Genomic DNA, 13,292 nt, shown 5'->3' on the forward strand with positions numbered 1-13,292 from the left:
TGGCTGCAATCAATAGTGGGGCAAGCGTGCAGTTGTTAGTATGATGTGTTTCAGTAACATGTCAATCAAATCTTGGTGTGGAAGCAGAGCACTGGCAGCAACTTCAAAGTGGCAGAAACATAAGTTAAACACAGCAGGCCACAAATCCAACAGTTATTTTGCAAGAAATGCCTCTTTTATGTTGTTGCTGTCTCAGCTGATAACAAGCTGACAAAATACAAAAAAGCTGTTAATTCTAGAGTTCAGAATACATGAAAAACAACAAGGTGTTCCTTTGGTTACACACACAGGACTTTTTGTCTAATATTTTGAGTGCAATATGTCTCTAAAATTAATGAAGAGCAGCATGTTACAGAAGCAATAGTTTTTCAAACCAAGAGGATGGGTACCAAGTGTACTTCAGGCTTTTGTAACAGGTGCCCTAACCTACCACGCTCTGTGTTAGCTGGGAACTGCACTGCTGCTTGCTCTGACTTTGACATTAGGATTAGCCCAAGTTCTGATGACTGTTAGAAGACATACTTGAATGTGGTAGGTAACGAACACAGGCTGATAAAGCCAATGGCTTTGCTGGGCAAATGGGTATATTATTAGTGCTGACGGGTTATGAATTACTGGTCTGTAAAGTACTGGTCTGGTTGTGGCCACAGGCCTAGCATAATACTGACAAACGGAACCAAGCCTAGAACCTCTGATGCTTAGTGTAGGAGCATCTATTGCTGGAGTGAAAAGCCAGCTGGCGCTCAGCTTAGGCTGTAGCGCAAACTCACTCTCTCACTGTAAGCGGTCTAAATGTCACTACATGGGACAGTGAACCACACCCAATTGGTGTGTGGGTTAGGTTAGCAGTGGGGGTGGCATGACCAACAGTCTTTCAGAGGTGTTAGCTATCAGGTGTGCAAAGAAAAGTTTGCTATCTCTGGGATGGGGCTGTTCCCCCTGCCTTCTTGAGAAGGCTGGGACTCCAAGGGGTGCCTTTTCCTTGAAGCCTTTTTCTTCCAGGGAGTACAAGGACAGTGCTTGTGCTTAGTATTTGAGGACTGGAGAAGGAGCACAAGCAGGGAGACATTTTATACCTTTCCTGACATTTACATACCCATAGCTTGGCCATCTGACACTTCCGTGGCAACTGAAGGCTCTTTAGTCACCACTTAAACAATGAACTATCCCCACTGCACCCTGGAAGCGCTGTCTGTTTGTTCATCACCTGTAGGTCAAGCTTGTGACCATTCTTTGTGTGGGGGTGTGAGATGGCAGAGGGGACACAATGCTTATTCTCAATGGACTACCGTATCCAGTTGGAGAGCCTTCTGTGCTAGAAGGGGAAGGCAGACCCTAGTCCCTCAATGTGTGCCCCAGGGGTATACTCCCTCTCCTGCCACCCCCAAATGGAGGTGGTAAGAGGCAGGGTGCTGGCTGCACCTCAGAAGATGGGTGTATGGGGGGGGGGGCAATATGTTGCATATCCTGAAGAGTGCTCCCTGCCTAGGGATGGCGGGGTAGGGTGACTCTGCACTATCCCCGTCTTAAGCCTGTGCCTAAATTGTATGACTGAGCCCTTAAGGGAAAAGGTGTATCGTCCCTTTTCATAAATACTTGATGGACCAAATCCTGGCTGACTTTTACTTGATCAATACCCACTGAGGGTGGGTAGGCTTTGCCTAAGCAAGCAATTAAGCATTTAGCCAGGTAGCATGATCAACGAGTGATGTTTTGGGACCTGATCCTGCAAAGACTTAAGAATGAGCTGAACTTTAAGCACATAAGTAGTTTACTAGGCCCAATTGTATGCTTAAAGCCAAGCAGTGGCATATGTTTCTGTGCAGGAATGAGGCTCTCCTGTGTATGGAACTTCTCTCTTCCAGCACAACAATGACCACAAGAGAATCTGTTTACACTGCAAAGTGCTACTGAGACAAAGGGGTGTGTGTATGTCTTTCCTCAGCACAACAAATGTTTCTCTTTAGAAGTTTTATAAATTACATATATAATTTAAAAAAACCCCACTTTTTCCAGGTTCAGTATAAGAACAAATACTCTGTCATTGCCTACATCGCACAAGCTTCTGAAATGCTTTCTTGAAGTCTTCATTAAAGATTGTATAGATAAGTGGGTTAATAAGAGAATTGATGTATCCCAGCCATGCCAGGAAATTGGACATTTCTTCTGAAATGTGACAATTTGCACAGGTGTTAACAACAACTTCCTTTACAAAAAAGGGGAGCCAGCAGATCACAAATGCTCCCAAAATCAAGCCTAAGGTAGTTGCTGCCTTTCGTTCTCTCGTGCTAGAGATTCTTTGTTTTTTCCAGGTTTGCTTGGACTCAGGGCTTCGTAATGTGATATGGATTTTATCCAAGTCTGCTGAGGGATCAGATGTTTTATCTGTTGTGTAGTGCGTCAAAGCCAATTTGGTGCTCCTTTCACCCGGTTCCAAGAGCACTTGTCCATTTACCTCCTCTCTTACAATGCGGCTTACACTCCTTCTGTGAAATGTCTTTGCTGCTTTGTAGATTTTATAATAAAGGATAAGAATCAATGCCAGCGGGATGTAAAAGGCTCCAAATGTGCAATAAATGGCGAAAGCTATGTGGTCGTGTTTGATGATGCATTCATCATCCTTGTTGGCTGTTTGATGTCGCCAAAACAAAGGAGGCATAGAGATAAAAATGGATATGATCCACACCACTGCAATCATGATGGCTGCGTGTTTAGGTGTTCTTTTCCTGGCATACTCCACAGCATCTGTGATTGCTCGGTACCGATCCAAAGCAATAGCAGAGAGATGTAGGATTGAACAGGTACAGCACATAATGTCGACGCTCAGCCAGACGTCACACATTACTTGTCCCATGATCCAGGTCTCATTCATAATATACATAATGCTGAAGGGCATCACTAGAACAGCAACTAGAAAATCAGTCACTGCAAGGGAGCAGATTAAATAATTGGCAGGGTGATGGAGCTTCTTTGTAACAATTATCGCAGTCATCACTAGAGAATTGATAGCTGTTGTCATTAGGGCCAGCACAGAAAGAGTAAATGAAACAAGAATCTTTGATGTTACTGTTTTAAATAGTTCTTCTGATGTGTAATTTTTTTCAGTTGAGTTTATGGGATCCATGTTTCCTCTTAAAGGTGATGTTTAATCAAGAAAGACACCTGTGGAAAAGGAAACAGAATTTAGAAAGGGCACCATGAAACTTCAAGCAACATTTGCAAATGGATTTATGTCTACATGGGAGCTGGGAGGTCTGACTGAGGTAGTTGTGGCAGGAGCGGCTAACGGTCCCAAGTACAATCCCATTCAACATCAAAGATCCTTACTTGGACAGCTACTCCTACATTAGAGAGAATGTCTTTGAAAGCTGGAAACGACACATTCCAGCTCAGATGCAAATATGGCCAGTGTCCAAGCTCAGATATAAACCATATCCTCATGTAACAGAAACCCCAGGTTAGTTTACATATTACCATAAGATGTGCAAGAGGAAATTTAGCAAGGAAAATACACTGCAGTTAAATACTAAGAAAATGTTTTAAAACCTACTTTAGGCTGGGTAAAGTTTTCAAAAGCACTTACACCAATTTTCTGTTCATAGTTTATGTACATGTAGTTCATAATTTCTATACTTTTAAAGGGAGAGATGAATCGGTGTTTAAACTCCCAATTTATTTTCAATGAACAAACATTTTTTTTCCTTCATCACACCAGTATCATTTTAAAACTTCCTGAAGCAACTGTAATTAGCTGAAGAAATACTGTAGGGCTAGTCATCTTTTAGGGACTTAATGGTGAAATAAAATGTAATTACTTTAGTTGAACAAACTCATTTAATTGCTTTTAAGAACTGTTTATGCAATAGATTCCTTAGTCAGAGGGTTTGTGAGGGAACCTGCCTTTGATGATGGCAGCTGGTCTTACCTTTGAAATGTATAAGATAATTGACTATGTTGGATAGTTAAGGCTTTCTGAGTGCCTGATATTACTACTAAATTACCAGCTTGCAGAAAGCAATTTGGAAGTAATGAAACTTGATTAATAGGTTTTGAAAAGTATGGCATCCTTTAGGTAGGAGCCACTAGCGTATGAGAGAGAGAGAGTATCATTAAGAGAAGTGGCGTAGGAAGATTGACAGAAATGGTGCAGGAGCTTTAATGGGAGCATAGTGACAATATAATGTCTCCTCACCAAAACAACACTGCACGTGCTTCTCCACTGGCCCCTCCCACACAGGCTTATGTAGAGAGTTTTAAGACCTGCTAGTTTCTTGTAACACAACCACCACCCACATATATACCTTCTTTCTAAGGGGGGCATGTTCTCAGCTAAGCCAAGGTCTGTCCTTTTCTTGTCACTCTTCTGGAAATTTACCCCGTGTTTGTACCTGGTGACTTATAAGCTCTGCTACGTCGTGTGGCTGAAGTGCACTTCCGTCAGAGCTGTAGGAATACCTGTCTGGATGTTGCTGTTGAGCAGCTAGGGTATGCTAACTAACCTGATGGCACCTGAGACTGTCCTGTCAGAAAGGACTAGATTTGCCTTCTACAGCCGAAAGTTACCAGTTGGATTAGAGATCTATCCACCTGCTGATGCCACATGGGGTTGGATTTTCTGAAAATACTAAGTTCTACAGGCAAGACTTGTTGGATTTCCTCGCGTACTGGGCTGGTGAACCCGTTAAGTCATTGGCATTTATACAGGTCCAGCTGGACACTGGGTAGCTAGCACACTGTGTAACAGACGCTCAAAGGCTACGTCTACACTGCACGCTTTTTGCACAAGAACGACTGTTCTTGCGCAAAAACTTGCAGAGCGTCTACACTGCACCTGTGTTCTTGTGCAAGTACATTTACAGTAAAGCGTCAGAAGAGAGGGCTTCTTGCACAAGAGTTATTCCTCTCCCCACGAGGAATAAGCCTTCTTGCACAAGAGCTCTTGCGCAAGAAGGTGGTATGGATGGGCAACAGGGGTTTCTTGCACAAGAAACCCCTATGGTTAAAATGGCCATGAGTGCTTTCTTGCGTAAGAGAGCGTCCATGCTGCCATGAATGCTCTTGCGCAAAAGCACATCTCTTGTGCAAAGCACATGGCACAACTCTTTTTTAAAGAGCACAACTGGACGTGCTCTTGCGCAAAAAGCCTGCAGTGTAGACGTAGCCACAATTTGGCAAGGCCTGTGACCATTCTAAGCCGCTGCTGCTTCTCTCTGTTGATCACATCTAGGAGGTGGTAGCTTTGGGTATCAATATGCTAAGTTCAAATCATATCAACTTTTAGCTCTAACACAGGCTTCTTGTGTGAAATTGGACAGTCACAATCTCTCAGAGAAACTCAGACACTATCTGTAAAATGGTGGTGATGGATTGGAATGACTAGGAAACAATTGCATTTTGGAAAAAAAATAAGGTGTTAAAAACTTGGTTTTGTTCCACAACTCAAAACACAGACCTTTAAATGTTTGGGCTTTATCATGAATCACACACCAAGATACCTGCCCCAGAATAGTCTAGAGGTTAGGGCACTGAACTGGAAGAGCTAGGTTTGAAGTCCCTGTTCCCAATCCGGCAGTGCAGGGACTTTGGATATGGTTCTCTCACATCCTAGATGCTCTAACCCCTAGGCTATTGGCGACTCTGGATTGTGTGTCTCCTCTCACTCTGACCATCCTGGACCCAACACATCTTCCTGATGGACGTTTCAATGAAACAGATGTTTTCATGAAAAACAACTTTGATAAATCTGTATGTTCCAGGAAGGAAAAATTCCTGACCAGCTCTGATAACAGTATTTCCACCCCTCCATTTCCTGCCCATATAGTTCCTGCCCTGAAAGGTGTACCTTACCTACTGTACTGAAGCACTAATCTCAGTTGATACTTCAGTAATAGTACTGTGCATACTAACCTCAGGCTTCGTGGTTATACAGGGTGACCCCATTGAAGTAAGCAGTCAACTTCAACCTCCAGGTCTTGGCATGAAAATTTATCACAGCGCAGAAGATGCATGCTACGCCCAATGCATGACATAGGTCCTTTCACGTTATCTGGCATGTGTTATGGGAACCTCTTCACCTGAGTCAAAACAAGAGAGCCGAATTGGAGAGGAATCATATGGTAAAAGTGCTTTCAGGGAGAATAAAGCAACACAATCTGAGCATGCTTATATCATTCTTTTCAAAATCCATGCTGCTTATAGGCTTGACAAAGGTGGACTTGAACTCCTTGTTTTGAGTGAGGCACCAAGGTTATGATTTCTATTAGTCACTGGTATCGTTAGCTGTGTGGAGAGATTTTTCACTCCCTTAATGGTGTTCCATTTTTTTTAAAGAGCAATGATAAAAGACCGTAACAGGAATTTAAAAGACTTCCAGAATCTGCTACAGGGTATTGCACTACTGTATATTCTGGATCTTACAAAGTTAACAGGGATTCTTGAGATGTTTCCGAGTATTTTCCCAGACACACATCTTAATGCAATTAACAGTATTTTACAAAATTGCTATTAAAACATGAATTTGCTAGTTCAATTGATATTAAATTTCTGGCACATGGTTAAGAGAAGCTCTGGTGTGTGTGTGCGTGTGTGTGTGTGTGTAAGCTGTCATTTGATAAGAACATTCGCATTAGAATCCACTGTTACTGTGCATACTAATACTGCTTCCCTGAGGAAGCATCCAGTTCTAGGAAATGGCCATTATTCTTATTTTATTTTGCATAGCATTGACTTGCAGTGTAACATGACAGTACGTATGGGTATGTCTACACTACCCTGCTAGTTCGAACTAGCGGGGTAATGTAGGCATACCGCACTTGCAAATGAAGCCCAGGATTTGAATTTCCCGGGCTTCATTTGCATAAGCGGGGAGCCGCCATTTTTAAAACCCTGCTGGTTCGAACCCCGTGCAGCGCGGCTACACGGGGCTCGAACTAGGTAGTTCGGACTAGGCTTCCTATTCCGAACTACCGGTACTCCTCGGATAATTTTGGAACGAGGTGTAGGTAGTTCGGAATAGGAAGCCTAGTCCGAACTACCTAGTTCGAGCCCCGTGTAGCCACGCTGCACGGGGTTCGAACCAGCGGGGTTTTAAAAATGGCGGCTCCCCGCTTATGCAAATGAAGCCTGGGAAATTCAAATCCCGGGCTTCATTTGCAAGTGCGGTATGCCTGCATTATCCTCCTAGTTCGAACTAGGAGGGTAGTGTAGACATACCCTATTATACGTTACTATGTGAATTAAAATGCATTTTATCATACTGGTGACATCTGGGATGCATATAGAAAATGCATACAGAATGTAATTGAGAAAAGATGTATATACAATAGTGTGTTAACAGATGTATCATAGCAAAGCTGCCAAAACCAAAGGGCATCAGGCAATATTTCTCAGTTTTGCATAGGTGCTTTCCCCCCCTACCAACTCTCCCCCATGTTTACATTTGATGCAGAAAACTTAACAGAAACAGTTGCACTTTTCCAGCCAGGTTCTCCCACCCTTTGGGGGGAAAAAAAAGAGGAAAAGTTTTAACAATGGCTGTTATCCTGGACCTTTATCCTGCTGTCTTTTAGAAGGCTAAGCTCTACCTCCATGTCCTAGACTAAGGTTAAACTCCAAGCTGGATGTTTACCTTACCCAGAGTTAAGGAATTATTTTACTTTCCTGCTGTGAACACAAACAGTCCTGGGAGAAACCGTGTTGATTAAAAGTGGTGATGATGTGATTTCATCTTGGCGGTCTGTTTAGTGAAATACTTTAATATACCATCACACATACAAACACCAAAGGGACAAGTTCCTGAGAGCCACACCTCTGTTTCCTCTTTTATGAGTTTCAGTTCTCTAGCATTCATGTATTTTACTCCAGGAAATATTTATCCCCTATTGCACTCTTAAGCCCTGATAGCAGTGATGGGCAATGTAGACAAGTGAATGGTCCTCCTTCATCTCAGTAGGCCGCAAGATTATTGCAATCAAGATGGTCTCCTGAGACAGGGTAGTTTTGTTAACAGCGCTTGCCTACCTAGAATTTGTGGTTTGTGCCGATTGAACAGTAGCAGCAGTTCAAGTGAGTGTGAGAATCACGTGCTCCCTCTGCATCCAGTGTTGCGTGCAATCCGCATCCACCTCACTTCACATGCCCTTGCTTTATGAGCATATCACTTGAGTAATACTGGTAGGAGAAAACTTCGTGGATGGAAACCAGTGGAATCTGGCAACTCTGCACATGGGCAACAGTTAACAAAATGTGTAAACCTTGTTACTTGTCACAGTGCCGCAAGAGACATTTACTCAGTCATTTCTGGGCAAATAAAGAGCCTGAGCTTGCAGGGTTTACTCATGTGAGTCATGGTGGTGGGACTAACACAACTTTCATCTTGCTCTTGTCAAGAACACGCGTGGTGTGCCGCAAGGTGAACCAAACCAAACCAAACCACATATGCAGTCTTAGCTAAGGTGGCTTCTGATGAGTGCCTTTATCTATGTTCTTTGATGCTGTAAGTGACTGTTTTGAGTCATGGCATATCATCCAGTAGATTGCCTGCGCCTAAAGAAAACAGCATCTCACACTGCTAACTATGCATCCATTTAGGTACGTCAGACATGCAATTCACTAATGCATTAAGAAGCTTAATGTAAAAGTTTTACTTTTATGGGGAAGTACCTATCTTTGCTAGTACCTCGAATGTATAGCACAGATTAATTCTGATTCTATCTGAATATTCCATGTGACTTGGTACATGTTAGACCTCCCTCGTCGGGCATGCTTGGGATCTGATTGGTCCTAGATGAGGGATTTTGCTGGACTAGGGGAGATAATTTTTGACCCTCCCCCCCTGCTGCCGGCCCCATCCCCTTCACTGCTTCCCCACTGGGCTTCCTGGCTCCTCCTGCAGCACTGCTGAGCTGTTTCCCTGCCTCAAGCCCAGCTAAATTGTGTGCCAGCTCCTCCCTCTCCTGCAGCCCAGTTTGCCCTCATTTCTCTTCCCTTCCCCTTGCTCTGGGCTCCTGGCCCTCAACCCCCACAGCATGCCGGTACTCTCTGATCCTTGAACATCCATGGTTCGTCTGGATCACGGATGTAGCTGGACCAGAGTGTTCTGATTTATAGAAGTGCAACCTGTATTTTCATGTTTTCCGATAGTGACAATCCCTGCTGTCTTTTCTGTTTATAGCCTAGATTACTGATATTAGAGCACTAAACTTTGTTCAGACTTTACCAGTAATTGCTTAAAGGGATTTTGAGCTGCCCTAAAAAGCCAGCCAGAGATTTACCAGATGTAGAGGAATCCACAAGTGTTGTAAGGCACTGGGACACAGGGCCAGGTTGCACCACCAGTTTTCCCCATCCTGTGTAGGGGGAATGCCAGAGCTAGGGCTAGAAGGCTCTGTGCTTCAGTTACCCTGGACTGGTGGAACAGCTGGTAGGAGTTACAGCTGATCACTAGATTGGGGAAGGGGGACTCTCAGGCCCTGATCTCCAAAACAGTAGCACAGATTTCCTATTTTCTGACTGCAAGTGATACCTTTTATAAGCTTCTTAATACAGTATCTTTATTTATTGGGTATTTTTATGGCTGACAAGGCTACAGTAGAGAATGTTTCTTTCTAAAATGAGGCCATTAAAACAAGCGAAGAGATTAATAATCTCTGCAGTTTACAGTACCCCTCCTCCGCTCCACAGGTTACTCTGAAATGTTAGTAATATAACATAGAAAGTAATAAAATGTAGTAATATAACAGAGAGCTTATGCCCATATCTTTACTTAGACCAGCTTAATTTGGCCCAAGAATTATAAACTCAAGATGTGAATAGGACACCATGTCCCTGTGCTTGCTTTGCTTCATTCTTAGCCTGCTAGGACTCATCCGAAGGCACAGCCATGTCTCCCTAATACCATAGGAATCAATCTTGCATTCTACTCAACATCAGCGTTCCCTTTAACATTTTTCCATTCATATGCAGAATACATTTTGTTGTGTGCACTGCACCATATATGGATGTGCACCACCAGTAGAAACACATGCTGCCGACTTGGGTGCTGTGAGCGCTCTGCTAATTAGCTGGGCAGCATTTAAAACTCTCCTAGGTGGTCACCTAAGCCCTCAGCTTACAGGAGACACTGCTTTCCAGCCAGGAAGAGATTCTCTACCTGTGCTAAAGATCTAGCTTGCCCTCCTCTTGGTTCTATTGCTGGCTTCTTTGGTCCCTGCAGTGTCACTGGCAGAGGAAGGAGATAAGGGGCAGTTGCCCTGGGGATTGGCAATTCAAAAGGGTGCAAGGCTCCTGGCTGCTACTGCAGGAGTGGCGGCAGACAAAGCTCTAAGCCCTTTAAATCGCCACCAGAGCACCACACTCAAGAGGCTCCACCCCTTCTAGGAGAGGGGAGCTGGCCTCCCCGACCTTGTACAGGGGCCCAGCGAGTCTGTTGGCCCCCCCTAGGTCCATGATATAGATGAACAAAGCCTGGTTTCTGGATATCAAGTTAGTTTAATACCTACCCACCGACTGGTATCCAAACTAAGGCCATGTCTACACTACTGGCTAAATGGGCACTGCTGTGATTGATGCTGCAGTGTTGATTTAGTGGGTCTGGTGGAGACCTGCTCAGTCAATGGGAAAGTGTCTCCTGACAACATAGCACATTATAGACGATGCTGTAACTTGGGGGTAGACAAGAAGTGGTTCACGCACACGATGCAGTTCGCGAAGGTTAGCACCAGGCAGGCTGACACACACTCTTTTTTACCTACCAGCACATCCACAGGTACAGGTGCTTGCAGCTTCCACTGTCCGTGGTTGGCTGTTCCTGGCCAATAGGAGCTGCAGGAAGTGGTATCTCAGTTTGCTCCGTTTTCCACAGCACCCATTGGCTGGGAATGGTGATCTGTGGCTGACAGGAGCTGCAAGCAGCCATGTCAGCAGATGCGCAGGTAAATAAAATGTCTGGTGGCTCACCAGCGGCTAACCCTTTGAACTGCATGCAGCCTGCTGTAAATTGGCCTAAATTATATCAACTTTAGTTTAGTTATGTACGTTACAGAACTGAAGTAACTTAGCTCGACTTACAGCATTCGAGTGGACCAGCCTTAAGACAAGGTTTTTAAAAATAAAGTTACCATGACACTCACGCCCAAGTCAGTTTTGCAAGCCCGACTCATTTTGACTATCCCCATGTCCACTCATGTACAAAACAAAAATCCTAGTCCTCCAAATGGCAATTGTCCATTGAGGACTATATACAACAGAAGGGATGACGGGAACTTACTGGAAGGCAAAGAACCCATTTAGATAAGCCAATTGGCCAAGGAGGGCTAACGCCTTCATTTTGGTGATCAGCAGTTTCCGGCATGTACCACTGCATTAACAAAGGGGGAGAGAGTAAACTTGTGCTGGTGACCCTGGAGCAAGAACACTTCCATCCTGGAGATACCAATCCCAGAAGCAGTGAAAGCTCGCTTGGAATGTGGTGATAGAGCATCAAGTGGAGGAGGGAGGTCAGGGTGTAGCTCTTCCTATCTGCTCCACAGGTAGGGCTTGGGCCGTAGGAGGCAGTGGGGCAGAAACACAGAGCTGCTCTCACAATATTTCTGTTGAAGATGCACGAACTCACTCCTCATGTTCCCATGCCTGCTTAAGCCTCTGCTCCCTGTGTAAGGTGGGAAAGAAGGGTAATGCCTAGCCAGTTAGTAATAAATAGGCAGAGCCTGTCATTACCATGGGCTTCAATGGGGAGGCATCATACAACAGTACCCTGGACAAGGAGCTTGAGGTGGAAGTAATTAATAACACAAGGGGCACCTGTGCACTGGGGACCAGAGAAAGGGATGTAATAGTATAACTGTTGACATAAATCTGTGTTATGGGTTAGCGTGAATAGTCACGCACAGGCTCCCACCCTGCTCCTGAGGAGCCAGCTGTCAACCCTGTGCTGCTTACATGGTTACTCAATTACCTGTTTTGTAACATCCCTAATGAGGAAGCTACCCAGCATCTCGACCACAGTCTTCTTTTCAGTGTGATCTACTCTGCTCAAAAGTGAGCTTTTAAATAACACGGGTTTTTCTTTTTTTTTTCCTGACCAGAGTGTTGCAGGAATATTCAAGGACACCTCTCCTGCTGCTCGCATTTCTCGAGAAACACATTCTTTATGTAATCTGATTTAAACAGCAAAGAAGATAACTTTTGAAGCTACTTGTGAAACATTCCACAAGTAGCTTGAAAACCAGTACAGTATTCTAGACGCAGGTACTCAAGCTGAATATGGCTTTAAAAAGGAGAAACCCCACTGCCATTAGCTTTTTCTCCTGCTGGTATTTGGAGCAATGTTCAAGGGCACAGGGGCTGCTGCCTGTGTTCTAGGTGGTAGATTTTTGGACCTACATTTTACTGGCAAGCTAGATGAACTATGCTGCAAAACCAATTTAGAGCTCACAGCTGAGCCTCCGTTAACTGGAATTATTTATTCTTTCAGCTTGTAGAAATGGGTCTATTGTGGCCTTTGAGGCCCATACACCAAAAATAGTGATAGAAATGTAGCCGTGTTAGTCTGGGGTAGTTGAAGCAAAATGCAGGACAATATAGCACTTTAAAGACTAACAAGATGGTTTATTAGATGATGAGCTTTCGTGGGCCAGACCCACTTCCTCAGATCAAATAGTGGAAGAAAGTAGTCACAACCATATATACCAAAGGATAGAATTTAAAAAAATGAACAAATATGAAAAGGACAAATCACATTGCAGAACAGAAAGGGAATGCGGGGGGGTGGGAAGGGGGAGGAAGGAAGGTAAGTGTCTGTGAATTGCTGATATTAAAGGTAGGGAGAGTGGGATGTTTGTGAGTTAATGGTATTACAGGTGATAATTGGGGAAACTGTCTTGGTAATGGGTGAGAAAGTTCAAAGACTTGTTAAGTCCCTGTTGGTAAGTGTCGAATTTTAACATGAATGACAGTTCAGAGGATTCCCTTTCAAGTGCAGATGTAAAAGGTCTTTGTAGCAGAATGCAGGTGGCTAAGTCATTTAGAGAGTGTCCTTTCTGGTTAAAGTGGCAAGAAACTGTTTTCTCTTTGTGATCTTGTCTGATATCTGTTTTGTGGGCATTAATCCTTTGGCGAAGTGTCTGAGATGTTTGTCCAATGTACATAGCAGACGGACACTTTCGGCACATGATAGCATAGATTATATTTCTGGATGCGCAGGAATATGTGTTCTTGATCTTATAGCTCACTTGGTTAGGTCCAATAATGGTATCAGCAGAATGAATATGTGGACAAAGCTGGCAACGGGGTTT

General features: G+C 43.9%; 1 protein-coding gene across 1 annotated transcript in view; it reads right to left on the reverse strand.

Annotated features, from left to right (window-relative positions):
* Window positions 1-1,032: 1,032 nt before the first annotated feature.
* HTR1F (5-hydroxytryptamine receptor 1F) overlaps window positions 1,033-13,292 on the reverse strand; it is a 113,938-nt gene continuing 101,678 nt past the window's right edge. The window contains exons 3-4 of the mRNA XM_006124252.4: window positions 5,908-6,074; window positions 1,033-3,162 (exon numbers count right to left, since the gene is read on the reverse strand). Coding sequence (XP_006124314.1) covers window positions 2,042-3,124 — 1,083 coding nt within the window. The 5' untranslated portion in view covers window positions 3,125-3,162; window positions 5,908-6,074 and the 3' untranslated portion in view covers window positions 1,033-2,041. The remainder of the gene's footprint in view (window positions 3,163-5,907; window positions 6,075-13,292) is intronic.

Source organism: Pelodiscus sinensis, chromosome 1, assembly GCF_049634645.1.
Source record: "Pelodiscus sinensis isolate JC-2024 chromosome 1, ASM4963464v1, whole genome shotgun sequence".
NCBI classification, from domain to species: Eukaryota; Metazoa; Chordata; order Testudines; family Trionychidae; genus Pelodiscus; species Pelodiscus sinensis.